The 25,341-nt window shown below is 32.7% G+C and overlaps 1 protein-coding gene across 1 annotated transcript; it reads left to right on the top strand.

The window, feature by feature from the left end:
* The first annotated feature begins 6,169 nt into the window (after window positions 1–6,169).
* On the top strand, window positions 6,170–24,846 carry LOC143194105 (sodium/potassium-transporting ATPase subunit beta-2). The gene is made up of 7 exons (XM_076400681.1): window positions 6,170–6,403; window positions 15,000–15,140; window positions 15,214–15,333; window positions 15,389–15,573; window positions 20,881–20,991; window positions 21,052–21,220; window positions 24,598–24,846. Exons 1-7 carry the CDS (start codon window positions 6,274–6,276, stop codon window positions 24,699–24,701), a joined length of 960 nt encoding a protein of 319 aa, XP_076256796.1. The 5' UTR covers window positions 6,170–6,273; the 3' UTR covers window positions 24,702–24,846.
* The last annotated feature ends 495 nt before the right edge of the window (window positions 24,847–25,341 follow it).

Genomic DNA, 25,341 nt, shown 5'->3' on the forward strand with positions numbered 1-25,341 from the left:
ATGAAGAAGTGTAACACTGAAGGCATCTCGCAGATTTTGAATATTCTATTTAATACAAAATGTCCATACTACTGCAATATATACATATTCACCCTTAAAATATGTTTAACACATAAAAGCGCGTTTAACAACATGTTATTTTTCCAATAGAACCCTCAAATTGTAAATAATTGATAGAATAAAAATATATATATTTGAAGATCAATGTGTTGAAATTATCAATATTTATCATGGGATTCAGAAAAAGGAATTTAATTTTTTCTGAGTTATGCAAGGGGATTGTATTCTTACCTCCTCTTTCTTCATTCATTCTCCTCCTTCATTCTTACTTCCTCTTTTCAGGTAAAAAACACAATTCCGTCACTGCGGAACTTTGACTGATTTTTTAATTTTTGCAATTTTCAAAAAATAAATTTTGAAATAGAATGAATCCTGATAATACTATCGAGTTTCAAGTGAAATTTATTTTGAGTTGAGAAAAAGTTACAAATGGTTGTTTATTAAATAATGCAATATTTTATCTGACCTAAATGAAATTTGAATGAATATTGATACTAATAACTATTTCTATAACTAAATAAGTAACTTCTTGAATAAATATTGTTTATAAAAAAAGAATGATTACTAAAGAATTTTCAGAAAATACCAATTACCAGTAGATCCGAAAATCAACTATTAGGATATCCGAAAGATCTTTGAAAGTTTGAACTCAGTTTTCATCCAATAAGTGTGACAATACATTGCCTTCAATTATGGGAGATATGGGACGACAAAAACTGCATGCATTACTAAATTATTCACTTTACTCTGTTAAGAGAGAAACATAATTAATTTAATAAATTGTGGTCGAATTCTGACCACATGGCGGTCACTAATAAGAATTAAAATACCTAATTCGTTTTCTGTTATTGGTTATAATTATATTGGCCAATGCAGAAAGCAACACAATAGCGTAGGAACATGTGCATTATGCAATCAAAAAGAACATTCTGCCCTTTATAAAGGATGTGTAGTGTACCAAAATAAAATAAAAGAACTTCAGCTGAAAAAAATTACACCTATACGATTAAAATAACTCAAAACTTCTGCAAAACCATCTGCACTTACAACAGAATACTGGAAGAAACAGTAATTTTAACGGCAAAAAATATATTCTAGCGATAAACAAATGAAAGTAAAAAGCAAGAAACTGTAACTAACGAGTCAAGCATCATCGACATGATGAAATCGTTTGTTATTTAATACGGCGTCACTATTTCAGTTAGTTATCAAACAGGATACAAAAATTAGAAAAATCCCAAAAGACGTTAAAGAAAAAGAAATATGTATAATTCCTTCTTAAGAATTATAACATAGAGCGGAAATAGCTCTCATATCGAACACTCAGTATTCTAAAAAATACATTAAAATACGGAGTTATGATGTATACTGGACAACAAGAACAGCTCTAATAATAAAAAATATTAAGAAAGAAGAAATAAAAGCTATGATAGTTAGTGTTAAAGGAAAGGTGCTAAAATAATCATATGAGCTATGGAGTTGTATCTACCATTCAGGGCGTGAACCCACTTACTAGGCCACCGACAATAATAAAGCTCCAGATCTACTGGACTACACATTATACACTACATTTTGAAAGGTATATCATCAAATGAAATACAAATCGAGAGCTTGTACAAACTATACATCGGATGGCGCTACAGTATTGTTAACACTAGGCGCAACAATACTGAAAAGAAAACAAAAAAGCCTAATCTTACTAAGAAATTTACTAAGTGGGACCCGTTTGGACTTATAATAAGGAACAAATCAGTTTAAATGTAAGACTCAAAAGTATAGACACTCTTGAGCTGCAAACCCGAAATAAAATTGAATAAAATCGGTCATCTACAGAAGAATAGCTTCTTTTCTAGCTCCGACATCAAGAAATAAATCGGAATATGATTTCAATTACCCTCTTAAAATTAGGAAATTGATAAAGGAAAGACGAAAAGCTGTTTGAGACGAAAGCGTCTTCGGGAATGGCTTAAGGTTGCTCGAAAAATTGTGTTTAAAAACCTGACAAACCGGCAGAACAAGTTGGATCTTACAGGCCCATTTCGTTTTTATCAGCGATATCAAAATTATTTGAAAGAAAATTATTTGCTGTTAAAACGAATTAAATAATTTATAAAAATACCAGATTTCCAATTTGGATTTCGAAATCACCACTCGACAATCGAAGTGCACAGAGTAACAGTGGTTTCTGAAAAGGCATTCGAAGAAAAAAAATACTGCCCTGCAATATTCCTGGAGATCTCATAAGCTTTTGACCGAGTATGGCATTAGGGATTAATCCACAAAATGATCAAATTGCTACCGCGGAACTATCGATTGCTGGAATCATACATTGTCGAAAGAAAATTTAGAGTCTCGCATGAAGGGGCATTCTCAACACTTAAACTTATTTTGGCTAGAGTTCCGCAAGACAGTGTCTTGGGACCAAAACGCAACAGTCGGCTGGCAAGGTTATGTCGTCTGTATTTTGTGCTGCGCTTGGAATAATTTTCATTGACTACCCTGGAAAAGGACCAACAACAGCGACTATTACATAGCGTTATTGGACCGTTTGGAGAATGAAAGCGCCGAAAAACGGTCGCATTTGAAGAAAATGAAAGTGCTGCTTCACCAAGGCAATGCACCGTGTCACAAATCAGTGAAAACAATGCTTGCTTCCTGCAAGCAATAGCAATGCTTCCAACAAGCAATGAATTGCTTCCCAATCCACCGTATTCTCAAGATATGGCCTCCAGCAACTATTTCCTGTTCTCAGATCTCAAAAGAATGCTCGCTGGGAAGACATTTTCGTCGAATGAAGATGTGATAGCCGAAACTGAGGCCTATTTTGAAGCAAAGGACAAATCGTACTACAAAAATGGTAACGAAAAGTTGAAGGGTCGCTATAATCAGTGCATCACCCTTGAAGAGAATTATATTGAATAAAAAAACAAAATTTTTCCAAAAAAATGTGTTTTATTATGGTAGGCCGGGGACTTTTCAATTGACCTGTAACAGATGGACTACCGACTGGATTAATAAATACAGATTAATATCTTCCAATCTACCCATGTTAATTTTGTTTTGCAACGAAATGATAAAATCATAATTATATCACTTGACGGATGCAGGATTCCCGGTAGGTTAAACTGGAAACATTATGTTAGACAAAGAGCATAGCAGATTAAACTCAAAGTCAAGCAACTGTAGTGGTTAGTCGGAAGATACTCTCAACCTGACCTAAAATCAAAGAGATTGGTTTATCAGTCAATCATAAAGCCAATTTGGGTATGTGAGGCGCACATGTGGGGTAGCACTAAAACATTAAATGAACCAGTAATTCAACGCACCTAAGATAAAATTCTACAATTAATTACCAAGTTTTATCGTTACGTAACCAACGAAGAGCTGCACAATGAGTTCGACACAACAGGCAGAACATCAGAAGTTTGAAATGAGCCAAACCACACGAACATGTTTAGTCTATAAGTGTATTCTTAACTTTAGCTTTAATTTAAAACATATCTTTACTGGTGAACCAACATATTGGCCTTCAGACAGAAATAAAAAACCAGAAACTATAGATTTCAGTATTACAAATAATATTGATTCAAAAAAGTGTCATACAGAATCATGTTTCAACCTGTCCTCTGATCATTCACCAATAATAGTGACACTTTCTTCAAAAATTACCATCAAAGATAAACTCCCTTCTCTGTGCAATAATAGAACTAACTGGCCCTTATTTAGAGAAAACTTAGACCGAAACATCTCTCTAAACTAACCGTTACTAACTGAAATTGATATAGAAATAGCAATAAACATCATAAAAAATATACAGGAGGCGGCATATTCCGCGACTCCTAACAGTGAAACATTTCCAAGAAAAAATACACATATATCATGTACAACACAGAAAAAGATAGCAGAAAAAAGAAAGTTACGACGGAATTGACAACAGCAAACTGAAGGACTGAAGAGAATAAAATAAAATTTAATAGGGCCATAAAAGAGCTGAAAGAATTAATCCAAAATGAACAAAACCAAGGCATTCAAGAATACCTAGAGAAATTGACACCAACTGAGGCTACAGACTATTCGCTGTGGAAAGCAATAAGAAAACTTAAGAGACCCCAGCAGCATAACCCATCTGAAAAGTAGCTAACATATTAATGATTCTTAAACCAGGAAAAATACCAGAAGATGTGACCTCCTACCGGCCTATAATTTTATTATCAATATGCTCGAAAGTTTTCGAGAAACTATACATAAAGAAGCTAAACTATATAATAGAAAAAAGAAAAATTATTCCAGAACATCAGTTTGGGTTTCGCAATAAGCATGGGACTATAGATCAAGTGCATAGACTTGTAAACAAAATAAACACTGACCTAAATGCCAAAAGATATTGTTCGGCTGCTTTTCTAGATATATCTCAATTGGCTTTTGACAAAGTATGGCATACGGGCTTGCAGGTTAAACTAAAGAAACTTCTCCCTCAACCGGACTATCAGTTACTAAAATCGTATCTTACTGAGAGACATTTTATTGTAAATCAAGGCGATGAACATACCGAATTAAATCCCATATATTCAGGAGTTCCGCAAGGTAGTGTACTGTGTCCAGTAATGTATCTTCTGTATACGGCCGATATGGCCGCCACAAATATAACTACTGTGGCAACATACGCAGATGGCACAGCAATCTTAGCATCCCATGAAGATCCAGTCACTGAATCAATAAACCTACAAACACACCTGGAGCAAATACAATTATGGTTGAAGACATGGCGCATTAAAACTAATGAAAGAAAATCCACCCAGGTAACATTTACCCTGCGTAAAAGAACATGTCCACTAGTGAATATCAATAATCGTCAACTCCCCCAAGCAGAGCATGTTAAATATCTTGGTATGCACTTAGACCCACGCCTAACCTGGAAGAAGCACATACTCTCTAAACGAAAACAACTTGGATTTAAATTATATCAAATGTATGGCGCAAATCTAAGTTATCATTAGTTAACAAGGTATTGCCGTATAGTCTATACTCAAGCCTATTTACTCATATGGAATCCAACTGTGGGGTACCGCTAGCAAATCTAATATATCCATCATTCAACGGTTCCAAAAAAGTGTTGCGTGTCATTGTTGATGCTCCGTGCTACATTTCAAATAAAATGATACAACACGATATTCCTCTTGAACCAATAACGAGTGTAATTCAACGTGTTTGTGTGAAGTACTTTGAAAGAGTGTCAGTGCATCCCAACATATTCGCTAACCAGCTAAATATGCGACGTGATAGTGAAGTGCGTAGACTAAAACGTTTAACACCACCTGATCTGATTACTGGACGTAGATAGACTTTAGAAAAATACTAATTAATTACAATAATATTTTATACAGGAGATCGCTTAATGAAGTGATTTTCTACTTGCCTAAGACTTAAGAAATATTTTTTGCCTATAGGGCAGATTGTGGAATCACAAAGAGTAAAAAAAAACTTTAGCTTAAGTAGATTAATTTTATTTAATTTGGAAAATACATACGGATGTATTAATCCCGTACTCGCCTTGCTTATGTATTAATACAAGTACAACAGAACAGTAGTAATAAATTAATTTGTAAATTAAGATTCTACTAAACAAATCTCATGTAAGATGTAATTAATTTTAAAAAATTGTATTGATGTTTTACTGAAAATTATATATAATCCAGAAGTTTGGCATCAATTCTTATGAGGAAGTTTTCAACAATATATGTTTCTGACAGTCTAGCTCTATTAGCACGAGTCGCACAATAAGTGTGCGCTTTAATGTTTACAGGCTGAGTTAATGAACAACCAATTAAAAGAAATATAGGACAACAAAAAATGTATGACAATCGCTAGCGGCGTTAACGCCGTTGTCTATATTTAGACTTTTAATGAGCTTGACCACGTTCCTAACTCCGAATCCAGTTCATTGTTGCAATAGGCGGCGATCCGAAATTGAACCCGACACAAATCAATACCGGCCATGCATCGATCAAACGCATCCCGCCGACGAATCTCCATCACGTAACAGTTGGAGCTCTATCCCGAAGATGTCGTCATCGTCGATCGGCATCACGAGGCGTCGCCGCAGTAACCTCCAGAGCGACGTCGACGGCGCGCAAGTCGATACCCGTTTTCCTGGCGCCTTACCACCCCTTCTTGCAGCAGGACCAGTGTGCCAAGCAGCAGGACGTCGCAGAAATGGCAGACAAAAAACCCGAAAGTCAGTTTTATCAGAGACCACCGAAACTGGGCAAATGGGAATCGTTCAGAGTTTTTCTATGGAATTCGGAAACGAAACAATTTTTGGGCAGAACTGGTGCCAGTTGGGGTAAGTAAGATTTTTTCCGTTTTTCTTCCTCCGACTTTCAACTTTCACCTTCATGATTCTTCTTCGAGCTCAATCCGTTGTGTTTTATTTAATGATCAAAATTACGGAAACAAATCGTGTTCCAGTTTCTTATCCACTCCATCCAGCACTTAAAAAATTATTTTTTCTAATTATATACGTCACAAACTCTGTAATCTATTAAAGATCGATTTATTAAATATAAGTATCCATCGAATCTAAGTCTAAATTCCGATGAATCGGTGACCTTTAATTTTTAACCTCTGTTATGTAACCTACGCTATCCTTCCATATCCATTAGGACATCCAAAGGCAATATAGTCAAGTGAGTGAAAACAAGTACGACACTCGGACAAAGTAAATCGGACAATCATCGAATTAGTTCAAATAAATTTTCAAAAAAATTTTGAACAATTTGAAGCCATCGCGCCGTCGCCATAGCTCTGGTGAATTTGACTGGACTACGCCCGCCATTCTGGTCGATTTTTCCTTCTAAAATTTCTCTTCTGTTATATTCACCATTACCACCTTTATTCGATTTCATTTCAAAAAAAGCACAGACCCATTTTAATTCCCATTTCTTTGGGAACAATGCGATATCTTATTAGTTATATCATATCTACAGCTAGGTCTCATTCTTTTTATTATGCACTTGACCTTTCGGAAGTGCTGTATAATTTCGAACCGTTCTAGTAAGATCATTGCGGAAAATTGATTTTCTACTGTAGCATTTCCATCAAACATTTTAACTTATAATAGAAGAGACAAAAGCTGATATTTTTCATCGTTATTGATTAATGGTTATTTAACCAGTAATTTTAAAATAGAAAATATCTAATATAGACTTTTTATGATTTTTCTTCCGATACAATTCTGATTCCCTTTCTTTATTGATCGGTGTGATGGATATTTTTACTAATCATCTACTAAACATTTTTAAAATCCTATTTTCTAAATTTTTTTTAATAACATTTATTAATATTGTTAAATTATATTGATTACATAAATTCACTGTAATTATATCACAAATCTTACATGATTTACGTATAAATAATATACATACACAATTTATGTACATATATATACGTCATATATTGATTAATGGCATTATTATTTTACATTATATGCACAATCATAATAATATACATTGACCTATATTTTGGATATTGACTTTGATCAATAACATCATAATCATAATCGTGTCATGCTCATTATTTCCGCAAATATATTATTTTTAGTTTTACATCAAAACCTGTTTTTACCCTATCGCTTAATTATCGTCAATTTCAGAAATAATATCGATTATTTACTTAGTGTTACTAGAAAAAAAAACACAGTCACAAGTGTTCTCTTATCATAGTGAGATATTTAAATCGGCTATGGTATTTTATAAAATTAAATATCTATTTTACTTGAATCTTAATAAAGATAAATGAAAACGTAACAAAAAATTATTAAATAAATTCCAAGGTCTTTTTATCAGTATAGATTAACGTTTTGTATTGTTTCAAATTAGTTAATTCGCATACAATTCGATTGAAAAACATTTCAGATTAATATTTAATACTATTACTATTGAAAATTCGTGTTTTTAATTTTTTTATACTATATAACATGTATTGAAGTCTCATTTCATGTTACAATCTGATCAATAATGGAGTCACTCATATTCCGTCATATTCCTCAGGGTCTGATAATTATATATTAGGTCTCCTTTTACCAGCTATGGGTTTATCTCGACTGGACCTACAGTCTAACGGTCCTGGGCATTTAGCCTACCTACTGACGTGTAACCAACTTAGAAATCATCCCCCAGAAGACATCCGGTCTTACCCATCCTGGTTACTGACGTGACTGGGATCATTTTCCTTGTCGGATTTTACACTCTTGCCTAGGACAATCACAAATATTAAACAATCAAAAACATACATTTACGACCCCGCCCCAGCAGGATTCAAACCCGCGACTATCGCAACAGTAGGTGGACCATCCTGTTGGCTTTACCACAGCGCCAAGTAAGCCGGCTAATATATATATATATTGTTTTACAATAGAATTCTCGCTTAATTATCTTAAAATGCTCCACTTTTTGTGTCTTCCTCTTCCTTTCTTCCTGGGCGTTGTCGACCAGATGGAAGGAAGCATATTCAACATTCTGCATGTGCAGAGGGTCTTGATCGTAAAGACATCCTTCTACCTTAGAGTAATAACGATAGTTCTCAGAAATGTATTTAGAAGTTTACGAATAATTACTCATATCTAATATATTACATTTGGGAACAAATTTGAGTATTTGTTTATAGAATAGTATTTTGTGATATAAAAATATATGATCTCAAAGCAAAATACATTTAATTAACTTTGCGATTGTTCATGTCTGATAAGATATTAAAATTACCTTCTTTTAGGTCAAGTTAGATTTTTATTATTAATATTTGATATATCAAATTTTTTAATTTAAAAGTAAAATGTACAAAAAATTAATAATCTGGTTGAACAATAAATAATTAATTTTCAACCACAATAATCATATATTATGCTTAATAAAATATATTTTAAATATTTTGTGAAACTAAAATTTAATAAATATTTTCAGTATTTATGTTGTATCAAAATTCTTAATAGTTTGAAAATATGCAAAAGTACAACAAAAGATAACTAAATGGCATATAGAGTATGTAAATGCGTAGAGTATGCCCTGCGGGATTCGAACCAGCGACTATTGCAGTAATAGGAGGACTGTTCTGTTGCCGGCACTTTTTTAATGCTAGAAAATATTATATTAATCAGTCTAGAATAATTTTAAGGCCTAAAAATGCAGAATATGAATATAATGAATTTTATTCTTTGGTTCTATAAGCAGATATTAATAAATATGTAAATAGACGATAACAATTTATACTTAAAGTATGTACATAAGAGTATATTTATAAGTTTCACATACTTTACAAATTCATTTCTATACGCAGCCAAAATATAGCATCGAAAATTAATTAAGATTAATCAATCTCCAATAGACTTTCAATTTCATCAATCACGTCTCCAATTATACTGGTGTTGAAAGAGAAAAATCCAGTTAAAAATCATCGTCGACATTATTCTTCGACTACTTGTTATATATAAAATTAAATTTAATTATTTACAGATTGGCAGCACAGTTGTTTTTAACTTATGTTCATAAAAGTTTGTCATTATTATATTTGAAAAGGAACAAACATCCCAATCAGTGACGTAACCCGATGATGCCTGGCTTTTAATTTGGTTACTGGTCACAGTTGATAGGCTTAATACCAAAGACGGCGTTTCTGTACATATAAATCTTGAGATATAACTAAAAAATATTTATTTTGTCATAATCAGCAAAATACCGAAAGATAAATAGTACGGATGATACATCAATTGAAATGACTTTGTAACCCGTCCATGCAAGGTCAAAGCGTTAAACATAATTTAAAGAGATTGATATTGTAATTATGAATCTCCCTGCGACTCTCCTGAGCACTTCTTAATAATTAATTGACTTTCCAACTCCTAGGAACGTAATTATCATCATTTGTTTATTAACTCTATTATCACCTGAAACAAGGCATTGCTTACAGTAAGTCTTACAGTATAGTCCAAATTATAACAATAAAAAATATATAGTTTTACAGAAAGATGTGCCAAAAGGATTTTATATAAATACCAATATAATTATACTGATGGCACTACATCAATGGTTTCAAGAATATTTCTTTATGAATGCACCTAAAAATAAATACCAATATAAATGGTCTATCGTAAAGAAACCATCGATTTATCGATTCATATTTAAACAGTGATAAATATTTAAAAAGCAAATAATATTGGTAATATTATTTCTACGGAATGTAGTATTTACAGATATTGTATTAAATATTTACTGTTATATACTTACTGTACGTATTAAGGATTATATTTTAACTATAACATAATTAATATAAAACTCAGATTTACTGCGATTTAATTGTCTTATTGGGAAAACACTGTATGTTTAGTAACATATTATTATTAAAATTCTAATGGTTAACTAGACATGATAACGAATTTAACGGTTCTTTTACTGTCTTGAAAAGATATACCTTTCTTGGTAATTCACTCAAAACTACTGGATGGTATAGCGGACAAAAGTAACATCTAGGCGATAGGCGTCTATAGTAGAATAATATAAATTTGTGTTCTGTCTGACATGAAAAGGCGCTCATAACTTCAAACAATTCTCGAAATCGAACACAGTGATGTGTAATATTTTACCGACGTTAGCTACAATATCAATAACAATTTTGACGGCATTTAAATTTTGTTTGAGCTCTTCAACCATCGAATGCATTAACATAGTACATTTAATTCTATCCATTTCTATGTATCATCATTTCGTAATTTATATTGAACTCAATTAGTTTTCCAGCTAACATACCTACGTCTCCAAGATTTATTTTCCTCAATGGAGATTATCAAACATTAGATTGTCATGGGTCTTCTTCTGACATGTATCATTGCGTGTGAATCAACGTCAAATGAACTAATCTCACAAAGGTGACTCAAAAAAAAAGATAATAAATTGGGTAATTTAAAAAACTGTGATATCTAGAATATAAACAAATTTGTTAAATATCATTCATACAATTTGAGTAAGTCAATAACTACATTCAAACTTCTAAAAATGTAGCCGCAATTGCCCAATAAAGTTAGTAAAAAAGACGTCCTTTTAAGTGAAACACGGATAACGAGTGCAATTTGTATATATAACTCAGTTGGTATTTAGACTGCTTAAAAATTGTTTTATCAGAGATATGACAAATAATATATAGTTTAATTAAATAAATGTAATGATAAAAATTCTCAGTATATTGTTTTAAACTCGTCACCTATTATCAATACACAAAATAATCATAAATTAGCCCTTATTGTTTTTCAAATATTAAATATGTTGATCATTAAATATACATACATACATACATACATACATACATATATATATATATATATATATATATATATATATATATATATATATATATATATACATGTGTATGTTTCCCTTTTTAATCTTAACGTTAAAAAGTGTATTCATTTAATCGTATTATGACTTATTAGAATAAAAGCTTCACCAAAAGCATCGATGTAGACTTCAGATAGTCCGAAAGATATTACGTCACAACAAACCTATTATTCAAACCTTAATCAAAAATCTAAATCTGTTAATATATTACTGATGATCATTAAAATATTTTGTTATATGCAAGTTGTTTGAAATTCGCGCTTCGCTAAAATGCAACTGTACTAGTTGCCACCCCCACCTCCAGGAGGGTATTGATCGTACCCGTCTCCGTAGTCTCTGACTGAAACGTTTGTCAGTAAACGGCGCTCACACTTTCCCCGTAGTGACCTAGTTACTATTTGTGCCTGATACTGGAAATGGGAGACGCTGAGAAAAATACATAAATGATTATTCACCACAGACAAATGGAAAAATCGCAAACGATTTCATAAAATCGTTGACAATCTTCAATTTTCTTTTCAAAAGCTGTAATTATTTAAACATACTATATTTTATACAAATTAATTCAAAAGGATGATTAACTTTTTTATTATCTGTGACATAATTTATTTAGTGTGCCCTCAAATTGATATTTAGGAGGACTTCAGCAAGTTTTAAAGAGACTGAACATAAAATCATCAAAAAGGCAATGTTCTTCATTAAACCTAAGCAATTGAAACTTCGATCGATAAGCGAGAAAGTATAACTCAAAACCTTTATTCAATGCCACAGTGTCTTGTTTAAATACTGCAAAAGAAATAATACAGCAATATTTGCATGATAACATATGTATATAACAAAACAGACATTTTAAATATATATTCATTTAAAGATAACATTGCGAATTAGGAGAATTAATATGACTGCTTCTTTAGATTGGTCCTTGAGTATCAAAATATTGGCAAATACTTTACTTACTCAAATTAAGATCGTTTCAGAATGCATCCAACCAATCACATTGATATGACTAAGTAACTTGTGAACTTGTATAGCCTTGCATTTGATCGAGCATTTCTTGAAGTTGCAATCATGCTACTACTAAGTTATTGATTTAAAATTAATTTAACTATTTCAGAAATAAATTAAACAGTGACATAATGAAAGCCTGTGAACACGGTGGGATTGCTAGGATCTTAAGTGACAGGATATTTTTAAAAATAATTTGAATATGAGAAACATATGATAATATGTATGCACACCTGAGTAGTCATAAAACCTAGCAAACTAGCGTGTATATTAACTCCAATGGAATGCTTAAGTTCATTCGAAATTACAGCACATTAGGTGAACAAAGAGCAATTTTAACTAAACCTAACCAAACTTTTAACTAACCAAAAATACTAACTTCGGTAGTTTATATACTAAAGTTATAACGATAGAGAGAAAATTAGAATGGTTTCCGAGTAATAATAATAAATTATACCAAGAACAACCTTCAGTATTATTCCTTGAAGCCGAAGTATATCAAGGCATTTCGAGTTTCTCAACCCTCCATACCCTATTATCCCTCCATATCCATTGTTCACCATCTAGTTACTAACATATCGACCCATTACCATTGTCAATTTTCCCATGGCCACCTAATGAACAGCACCCTACCTTACCACCAAATGTGAATACTGTTATCCTTCTTCATACCATAGTGGCCCTTTGTAATTACTTCTGTTAGATTTAGCACATTTAATATCAGTTTTAGTTGCAGTGTTTTAATTGAAACCTGATGAATTATTAGAATCTTTAGTCATAAAATCGATTGTGTGACATTGAGTCTATTCCTTGATTTTGGAAAACGTATTCATCATATGCCTCGTGTTATTTTTTGTTCGTTAGCCAGTTTAGTGTCATTCACACTATCTTTATGTAGTATAGATATTCCAACGATTCGTAATTCTTTAAAATTTTACAAAGCTGACCGTTCTATGGACCAATGGAAGTTCCTAAACCAAAATATTGTCACCGCTGTATCTACAAGTTTATTTTTTATATGCGTCCGAACAATTTTAAAATTGCTTCTTCTTCTTCTTCCAAAATTTTATCTAGCCACAACAGCTGTTTACGGTAGTTATAATTACAATTTCGAATTTAAACTGCGCTTATCTGTTCCTTCATTTATAACGTGGTTTCTTCATTTATGTCTATAAAAAGATAAAAACATGTTTTGAACTTGAGACATACAGTGTTTATTAACTAAAATTAGTCGTAGTTTCTTCTCGTTATAGATTACATCTTATGGGCTTACAACGACGTAAAGTCTGTCTGAGTAGTCACAATACGTAGCACATGCGTGTGTAACTCCAAAGGAATGCTTAAATACGTTCGAACTTACAGCACACTAGGTGACCAAAGAGAAATTTTAACTAAACTCTTAACATTCCATCAAAAGGATCAACTTTTAAGCTTTGCTACAAAAATACTAACTTCGGTAGTTTATATACTAAAGTTATAACGATAGAGAGAAAATTAGGATGGTTTCCGAGTAATAATAATAAATTATACCAAGAACAACCTTCAGTATTATTCCTTGAAGCCGAAGTATATCAAGGCATTTCGAGTTTCTCAACCCTCCATAGCCTATTTTTCAGTTTCAGAGTTATTACAGTTTCCTTACCATTTTCAATTCTCCTATGTCCACCTAGTGAACAGCACCTTACCTTACCACCAAATGCGAATATTGTTATCCGTCTTCTCATTTAGCATTTATTAGATCCAGGCACGCCCTGATGGAGTTACAGAAATACTTTTATTTCTGACAGTGCTGACCGATAGATGAGTTTCTTTAGGGAAGTTAATTATCTCCACAACATAGCATAGTGGCTCTTTATAATTACTTCTATTAGATGTAGCATATTTAATATCACTTTTAGTTGTAGTGTTTTAATTCAAACCTCATGAATTGTTACAATCTTTAGTTATAAAATTGATTATGTGACATTGAGTCTATTCCTTGATTTTGGAAAACGTATTCATCATATACATCGTGTTATTTTTTGTTCGTTAGCCAGTTTAGTGTCATTCACACCATTTTTATGTAGTTGGATAGATGTAATATTTTTATACATAAAATACAGTGTTGAATTTATTTAAACTATGATTAAAATGAACGATATATATTCTATACAAATTGAAACTTTAGTGAGTTTGATGGATTATTCTATATTCATCATATTCACGAGATATACCATTTGACCAATATTGTCTATTATGATCCACTAAGTATTATGACACTACTAGTTGTTAGAGCCAATTGAGTAATTTCTGAATGCAATGCTTATTCTGATTGAAATTATAACCAAGATATAACATTTTTAATTGGATTATTCTTTGATTAATTTGAATATTCCTCAATTCTTATGAAAACACTTTTGGTGTTGGTGCCTTTAAAATGAATAGATATAATTTAAAGTGAATACATGAATAGAATAGATTTGGCATTTGAAATATTGCTCTCATGTATCTTCCATTTTTCATAATTTTTTTAGGAATATTTCGATTTATATTTACATATATCTTTTGTTACAGCCAAGATTTTAATCTTTTACGTCATCTTCTATGCATTGTTAGTAGGATTTTTTGCAGTAATGTTAGCTGTATTTTTCCAAACATTAGATATGAAGAAGCCAAAATGGCAACAAGACAGTTCGTTAATTGGCAGTAATCCTGGTACGTATATTTTTATATTTGGAATAGTTGTAGTAATACATTTAAAAAAAATTAAATTACCGATATTATTCAGGTCTTGGATTTAGGCCAATGCCTTCAGACAAAAATGTAGAAAGTACATTGATTTGGTATAAACATTCCGATAAAGGAAATGTACAGTATTGGCAAAAAGAAATCAGCAAATTCTTAGCAGGTAAGTTTTCTGTTAATAGCATTGTTCGGGTTCTGATCGGGCATATAATTTCCAGTATATAACAAAACTAACAATCCAAACGCTGATAAATTGGAGGATTGTCGCCAATTTCAGCCAGCATCGCCTGGTAAAGTGTGCGATGTCAAAGTCGATCAAATGTGGCATCCATGCCTGAAGGAAGTAGGATATAATTTCGAATCTCCAGAAGGGGGACCATGCATCTTCTTAAAATTAAATAGGGTAACTAGAAACACTATTTTCAATTCACAAAAAATATATACTTTCCTCGGCATGAAATAATTTAATCATTTTAGTTTATTTGTCCTGAATTGTCAAATCAATGTGTAGTTTACACATTGATTTTTGCTAACATAATCTAAAGACAGGACATAAATCTAAAGATTTTAAAATATAATCTTTATTTATATAATTCTTCTGTCATCTAAACTCCTCCTAAACGGTTGGATTGATTTTAATTAAAAAAAAATTATATATATTTTAAAGTCTCCTTTTACCAACTATGAGTTAATCTGGACTGGGCATAAAGTGGGCTCCGAACCACGGTCGTCAGCATTAAGCCTACCGACTGACGAGTGACCAACTTCATCCCAGAAGACATCCGGTCTTACCCAGCCTGGTTACTAGCGTAACTGGGATCATTTTTCTTGTAGAATTTTACAATATTACCTAGAACATTAACACATTTTTAAACAATCACAAACATAAATTTACGACCATGAATTCGAACCCGTGGCTATCGCAACAGTAGGAGGACCGTCCCATGGCCTTTATCACTGCGCCAACAAGCCGGCTTAGTAAGATTTTTGTGTATTCATGTAGATCCGAGAATAGTTTAGATTCAAAACCGAGCACGGGAGGTGGCGCTGCGATAAGGTTCCAGGATTTTTTAATTCTTTAAACGTTGTTCGATTATAAGGACGTATCACAACAAAATCACATTATGTTATTTTGATCATCTTATAGTATTTTGTTATTGTCAAAATAAATTATTCCATCCAAACAAAAAGCCAATGTTCGACAGAACAACTTCTGTTGGTTACGCTTTGTCTTTAGCTTTCCAGTCACTGATTCAATTGAATTTACTTATTTAATCTTGAGAACATTTGCCTCAAGTGCTATACAGTATTACTTTATACTTAGCTTAAGCCTGTATTATCTAATATATATAGCCTATGCAACGTTTTTTTGTATATACGTCATCAAGATGTTTAATATATTACTTGTCGTAATTTGTAAATTCCTTTTAGAATCAGACATTATTTTCCTTCTCATTTTATTCTAGTTAAAAAGTGATGCAATGCTGTCTAATACGAACACGTAAACGAATTAGTCTGTCAAAGTAGTCCGGTTGTCTATGTATATACATAATTCTTGAAAGCAATAGTAATAAGAGGTTATAACTCTAACCTATCAACTATTGTGGCTGTATAATTATATGTAGTTTTTAGTTGTACTATAATGCTAAAATAAATTATAGTTGATAACATTTTTGTTCATTTATTTTATTTAGAATCGAATTTTGTTATATGTCAAAGCCAAACTGAACTAAAACTAGGAATTGATGTGGCAACATTGCGACGTTTTGACGTCGCAAATTTATATGACGTATGTAAAAAATAACTTTGAATAGACTATATATTACATTTCATTGCATAGACATTTTAACAAGGTATTTCAAAGGATTCGTAATTCTTTAAAATTTTACAATGCTGACCATTCTATGGCCCAAGAGGAAGTTTCTAAACCAATTGTCACCCCTGTATCTATAATTTAATTTTGTATATGCGTCCACGCAATTTTAAAATTGCTTTCTTCTAGCCACAAGAGCTGCTTATGATAGTTATAATTACAATTTCAAATTTAAATTGCGCTTGTCTATTCCTTGAAATCGTCTGGCATATAATATAAACGTCTACTAATCGATTTAACAACAATTGAAATTGATTGGTTTATATTTTTATGTTAAAAGCAGACAAGAACAGCATATATTACACAATATAATTTATTTTTTATAAAAACTTATTATAATTACTTAACTTATTCTCTAACCATTTTTGCAAAAAAGAATTCCTATACTACCAAATGCTTTACAGTTTATTGGCATAACTATCATATTTAATAACATCGTTTGTTCATTTATGTCCATATAAATATGAAAACATGTTTTGAACTTGAGACTTACTCGGTCTTTCATATCCGAATTATTACCATCCAGATTGGAGTTGTGTTAACACTAACTGTTAACTAATTAAAACTAGTCAAAATTTCTTCTCGTTATATCGTTTATCTTTGTTGAGATTATTTTAATGGTAACTCTGTTGATACTTTCTCCCAAATAGCCTTGTTAAATGACTACAACCTTATTGAACTGAATAAATACACATCACATCGTTGATATTTTCTTATTAGGATAGGACACTTATCACCTTTCCAGATTCTCAAACTAATTATTCCTCGGATTCCTTTTAATTAAGTACCATCTTAACACAAGATTGATGTTGAGATTCTTTGAAAATGGTGCGCTTGAAAAAAACAAAGTGACTGCTGAAAAAAATTTCTTTGTTTTACTTTTTATTGCTGATTTCGAGGACCTTTTTTATTCATATACCGCATATTGTATCTATTTTGAGGAAGTACAGGTCTGAATTCAATGAAAACCTTATAAATTAAGTATTTAATAAGTACTAAGTAAGAAGAGATAATGTCTGGTATGGGTGATGGTGTGACGTTGCTGGAATGTTTCTACCTGTACTCTATTGGCAACTTAGACATGCTAACTTAATGACATCAGTATAAGTAAGGAGAATTTTATTGATTCATTAATAATACATTTTTCAAAGTAATGTCTATTGTCTTCAATAAATATTATACACTTTACCTAAAACATTCTAGAGCTCGTTCTCTCGGCTAGGCCTGATCTCATTCAAACAGAAAAATTCACACAGATCATGCCTACAAAATATGATAGCTAAATAATATTACGGCATAATTTTTACCATAAATGCGCTAATTCTCATTTAACTCGTCTTACACACATTTTTGAGCGACGATCATTCATAAATAAATATTTACCTTCGTTCATTGCAATCGTAATTTTGTAAAAATATAAAAAGTTTCCCTTTATATGTTACTATAAATATCTCTGTGCTCACAGAAATTTTGGGTTGTAATGTGTACTTTCTATAACAATTATTTATAAAACTTAAATAATTACGTTTTTTTAATTTATATAAATTCTCTAACCTACAGTATAATTCAATTATTATCTAACTCACCAATACTAGAACTGTTAGAGTATACATTGTTTCATAAATCTCAAAATGAACAAGTATTTAAGGATAATTTCGATTCCCAACACATAAGGCAACTGGCTTGGTTTAGGTCCAAACTAAATGTTTGCCAAGTTATTTGGCATCGTCTGCTTATGGAAGTCAACAATTGTTGATAGCAGCATTAATATATATGGCTTTATTAGGATTTATTAAATATAGTTTCATCTACAGTTCTATTCATTTTCCAGTTCATCTATTTTTACTGGAAGGTAATATTTATGATGTGGACAGTATTTATGATTTTTTTTAAAGATAATGACTTAAGAATGCATATGAAGTAAAAAATTGCTAGAAAATAGCAGTATTACATCGGAATTGTAAATGTATGAATCTAATAGTGTCACTGTTAATTAATGGACAAATGTATTCAATTTAGGAAGTAAACTGTTATCATTTTTACTGATTTTATATCGGATATCAATGACTGGCTAATACACTAGCCATAGAATAGAATTAAAAACTGAAACATTTTACCAAAAACTGTTCATGTTATGGTTATTTTGGCAATTTTTAATAGAGATTATTCTATACGATTTTAATTATTGATAGTGGATTTTTAAGATAGTTTACAGATTTTGGGAGTCGTAGTGGCTGTTCTGGAATAAATCTAATTTTTACTACTTTCTATTATAAGTTTTGTTTCATTGCAGTGGTTTTATTTCCAAATTTGGACTAGGCAAAATTCCTCGAAGCTTTTTATTATTGCAATAAAAATTAATCAGTAGTTACAATAATAATTAGGATTCTCATAATTAATATATCTCTGGGTTTCAGTTTCATTTTTTCCACAACCGAACTTGGAGACTAAATACAAATTAATTTATTTAATATTTAACATTTATTCAAAAGAATTCAAAATTATTTTCGATTTCGTTTATTATATTTTATGTGTTTATTATACAACGTGGGGCAAGTCCTGCTACTATTTAGATTGCCTATACATTTGCTCAAAAGAAAGATAAATAAGTTTGGTTTTCATAAAATGTTTACTTGGTCTTTACAGTTTTTTCTCGTTATGATTGAAAAATTATGTCGGCTAAATGGTGACCGTGATTCTCTATGCAACTTTCGGCTATTTTTAAGGCATTTTTCAGGACATCCTGCCACATCTGAGGTTCAATTCCTTCAATTTCGTGACGAATATTACCTTTAAGATATTGAATTGTTTGGGGCTTATTCACATAAATTTGTGCTTTTAAAAAACCGCATAAGAAGAAGTCTGGTGCTGTTAAATCTGAGTTCTGACTGGACATGCCAAATCGCCACTTCGCGAAATTAATCTTCGTGGAAAAACGTCATTAAATAATTGAATTATTTAACGAGCTATGTGTACTGTAGACTCATCTTGCTGAAACCACATATCCTCTATCCCTTGTTCTTCCATTTCAGGCACAAAAAAATTTCGAATCATGTCTTGGTACCGTTCAGCAGTAACAGTAACTGCAACAGCTCGGTCTTCTTCGATTCTGTGTTCGCCAAAATCGACTCTTCTATTTATTGACGTGGCCACTGAGAAGAAAATGAGTTTCATCGCTCATTATCAACGAAAAATCTTCAATTTCACCAGGCAGCTTTAGGATTGCATTACTGCACTCAATTCGTTCATCAGGAGATTGCGGTAGCAATTTGTGGACTAATTAAACTTTGTACGGGAACATTTTCAAATCAGCTTTCAAAATTCTCCTTAAACTGCGTGCAGAAATGTGTAACTGGGAACCACGTCTCCGAATTAATGTTTATGGAGACTTCGCAAGACCATCGCGCACCAGAGTCACATTTTCAGCGTTACGAGACGTCCATTGTCTTCCAGAACGGGGCCTGTCTGCTATCATATCGTACTACCGAAAATTCGCATGTAAACGATAAATTGTGGTATTGTAAGGTACTGGACGATTAAGATATTTTTGACGCCATTTCCGCTGAGTAACAATAATGGAACGATTATTTTCAATAAATATTATCATTATCTTTCCATAATAAAATTTGGACGTATACGCAACACGATGGTTGAGCTAAACGTCTCATAACCGAGATGGCGCTCAATCAAAATGGTAGCAGGTAGACTTTTGACCCACTTGTTATTAACGTATTTACAAATCGCAATATAATAAACTTAATAAATTTTTATGTAATTGATATAACATAGATAATTTTGTATTTCAAACATCCAAACTTATGGATTACTGTTCTTTAGATTTTTAACTGGGTACCAGAATATTTCAATTCATCCACAATCGAAGATGAAAACTTAAAAATGAAAGACGAACTAAAACGAGAAATTATTGAAGCTGAACAAAAGAATCAGGTAAGTTAATAATTTAAATCGACATGTTTGTAGCAGTATACTACATACCATTTGTTACAGCATCACATCGTTTGGGTGACATGTGAGGGTGAAAACGTAGCAGATATCGAACACATCGGTCCAATACGGTTTATCCCACAGAAAGGGTTCCCATCCCAATATTTCCCTTACCAGAACCAAGATGGTTACTTAAGTCCGTTAGTAGCGGTTTATTTTGAAAAACCCAAACGTAAGTATTATTATTTTAAATTCCAGTAGTACATTAACATCTAATGTATCAGGAATATGTAATGTAGTATGTACTTTGACCATTTATTCACTTTAAAAAGGTATTTGTTGAGAGAAGTTGTTAGGACATAACAGGACAATTGAAAAGTCCTCCATAATTCCCTTCAAGGGTGATACATAGTGATGCTCCAACTTTTCGATACCATTTTTGTTGCACGATTTGTCCTTTGCTTCAAAATAGGTCTCAGTTTCGGCGATCTCCTTTTCATTCGACGAAAATTTCTTCCCAGCGAGCATTCTTTTGAGATCTGAGAACAGGAAATAGTCACTGGTGACCAGATCTGGAGAATACGGTGGATCGACCTATTTTTGCCATCATCTTCACTGACCTGTGATACGGTGCATTGTCTTGGTGAAGCAGCACTTTCTTTTTCTTTAAATGCGGCCGTTTTTCGGCGATTTCGTCCTTCAAACGGTCCAAGAGCGCTATGCAATAGTCGCTGTTGATGATCCTTCCTTTTTCAAGGTAGTCAATGAAAACTATTTCATGCGCATCCCAAACTACACACGCTATAAACTTGCCAGCCGACTTTTGCGTTTTTCCACGCTTTGGAGCGGGTTCATCGTGTGCAGTCCACTCGGATGACTGTCGATTGCACTTCGGAGTGAAATGATGAAGCCATGTTTCATCCATTGTCACTTATCGACGCAAAAACTCGGGTTTATTGCGCTTAGTCATCTTCAAACACTGCTCCGAATCATCAATTCGTCGTTGTTTTTGGTCAAACGTGAGCTCGCGCGGCACCCACTTTGCAAAAAGCTTTCTCATACCCAAATATTCGTGAATACACGTTCAGTTGATATTTTTAGAGTATCCACTACTTCATTCAATTTCAATTTACGGTCATTCAATTAGCAAATTATTTTGTGGATTTTTTTAATGTTTTCGTCGGTAACAACCTCTTTTGGGCGTCCACTACGTTCACCGTCTTCGGTTCTCATTTCACCACGTCTAATCTTAGCATGCCAATCCTTGATGCTTGATTTTTCTGGGGCAATGTCCGGAAACTCGGCATCAAGCCAAGTTTTTGCTTCAACTGTATTTTTTCCCTTCAAAAAGCAATATGTTATCAACACGCGAAATTCCTTTTTATCAATTCTTTTACAGTAACAATAGTTGCTTCACTCAAAATGCTACAATTCACTAACTAATGATCCGACAGCTATCAAATGTATACACGCATCTTTTGAGGGTTGGGGCTAACTAAAAAACATATGGATTTAATTGTAGTGGCGCCATCTATGTGTCAAGCCGGTGACTTTTTAATTGACCTGTTATATTAACCAAAATATATTTTCCATCATTTTCAACTATTTTCCGTTTTTCTGGCGACATGACAATTTCATGTCGAAAGAACGATGTCTATTAACTAGGCTATGCTACATGGATCTGAAGTGGTACTCAGAAGACCTTATGGCTATGACTGGTTAGTAAGCTGAGTGAGGCAGGACATTCTCTTCAAGCTGCAATAGTATATTCTTCACAATTTTTATAATTTGTTGTCATGCAATAGTATGACTTTGTCTTTGTCTGTTACTCGCTATTGCTGGTCCTTATTTGATTTGATTCTAGTAGACTACAGTAAAAGTTTCACTGGATTTTCCGGATTTATATCGTTGTGGATAGACCATATACCTCTGGACTAACCCATGACTTTTTACGCTTGGGATTGTCGAGGTAGATCAACTTTTCTTCATCATCCACAGACTGCTACAAATGTACGATTGGTGTGGTAACAATAATCTCAATGTCGATCTTTCTCGTCGCATATAAACGTCTATAAACAGTTGAATCGTCAACTGCTAAACTGTCTTGAAGTTTCTTGAAAGTTTAAGCTAGGGTTGCGCCCAATATATTTTGTAATTCACTCTCTTCGACATATTTTGGTTCACTCTATCCTTACGTAGTTCTCTGTTATTGGCATTGACAAAATTGCCACTATTAAATCATTAAAACTAAAACTGACAATTCGGATATGGTATCATCGTTTATATTGTGTTCTATAAACGGCCTGGTTTCGTTATGAGTTAGGCGGCAATGTCGTGGTATTCAACTGATATTCTCATTTAGATCAGTGGCCAGATTATTACGAATTACCATGACTAGCATATTTCTGCCGATAATGTAAGATGATGATTTTCAAGAAAATGCAAAAAAATATTTAATCGAAGTATTAGCAATTTGATTCTACACATCTTGTCCATCTTTCAGACAATTTATGGATGCCATCCCAAAAAAACCGCTTGTCTTTTGAGCAAAACCATTCGTCGAGCCATTTTCTAACTTCTTCAAAATTGACGAAGTACTGCTCTGCAAGTGAGTGTTCCATTGATGCGAGAAGTTGATAGTAGGACGGGACAAAGTCCGGAGAGTACGACAGGTGCCATATTCCAAGATGATAATGATAATGCAAGATGATGATAAGATTTTCATATAGATATCCAAAAAGATTCACACCAATTTCACACCAAACCATGGCTAGCATATTTCTGCCGATAATGTAAGACAATAATAAGATCTTTCAGACAATTTATGGATGCCATCGCAAAAAACCGCTTGTCTTTTGAGCAAAACTAAAGTATTTTTTGCGCTTGAGGTTTTCAAAATAAATCCACTTTTCACCACCCGTCACTATTCGATGTATAAATGACTTCTGATCATCCATTTGCCTGTCATTCAATATATGTGGTAATCGGTCGCTAATCGTTTCTTCGGCCACATTTAACGCCTCTTGAATTTTGAGTTTGGGTTGGGTCTTCAATACAATAACTCCTGCAGTTTCGTATCTTTTTCGGTCTACCAGAATGTTATTTATCTTGTACATCGAAATCATCACTTTTACATTTTCGAAACCACGCTCCACATGTTTTTAAAGTTAGAGCATTTCTGTTTCTACCAGCAAACGATGATTTTCAGCGGCTTTTTTCTTTTTATTAAATAAGAATAGTAGTGCCTGCCGCAAATCCACGTTTTCAGGCACAAAACTTGACATTTTTAAAGAAGTAAAATTAATGATGGTGTTACTTTCGCAAAATATAACATGTATAGCTTTGAAGCTTAATGTCAGTAGAATAAAATGACATATGTGTCAAATCATAACATTGCATATTTAAGCCTAGAAACATCTGTTAGAGAAACCGGTAACGACTTACACCTAGTATATAAATATTGTGTATATGATATTATTTTATCTATCCCCTATAGTTACAAGATGGTAAATCCATCGAAGCTTATTTGTAACTCCTCATACGAGAAAAGTCATCATAATCACTTAACAGTTTGTGTAATATTTAATTTAAATAATTTCTCTTTTAAAGGTGGCGTACTTATCAACATCGAATGCAAAGCTTGGGCAAGGAACATCATACACGACCGGGTCGACAGAAGAGGTTCCGTCCACTTTGAGCTCATGATCGATTAAGTATCTCAAACAATAATTAGGAATGCAGGAGCTCTAAGAACTGCCAGCTTTCAGACATAGAATATAGTTGTCGAGCCCTAGTTTTACAAGAAATATCACACTATTATCTGACAAGCATTTTTTATGATTCCAGAGAAGACCGCTCCAGTTTTCTTTTTATACCGATCTCGTGTGACGGGTCTTGTAAAAGCGCGGCTCTATTGAAGGTGCAGCACGCATTGTAACACACTTTTACATCAATAATTTGAGATTTGCTGTTGGATATTGTTCTTGCATCGATCGTGTCGACACTTGTTTCGATTCTCTCTTCAGTAAACTTAATTCAACTTAACGAGTCGGTTTAATTAGAATGAAAAAAAAAGCCTTAAATGTAAGCCAACGCTTCGACATCGGTTTTGTTTCGAACTTGCAATGTGCGTTCTTCACCGCAGCTCTATGATTTTTCTAATTATAAAATATAACGTTACTTATTAACATAACGAGTAAATGTTAAGGATAGAAATCATCAACCATCTAGCGTCAGTTAAAACGTTTTATCAGAAAATCTCGAATTATTTGTTTTCGGAATCTTTCGTCTGGGACGTGTTTGTGATAGAATGAGTGTATATCGTGAATTTGTTTTAGTGTATATAACGTTCCG

This window comes from Rhynchophorus ferrugineus, unplaced genomic scaffold, assembly GCF_030347505.1.
Source record: "Rhynchophorus ferrugineus isolate W39M unplaced genomic scaffold, kcgeb_rfMv2 rfM3, whole genome shotgun sequence".
Lineage (NCBI taxonomy): Eukaryota > Metazoa > Arthropoda > Insecta > Coleoptera > Curculionidae > Rhynchophorus > Rhynchophorus ferrugineus.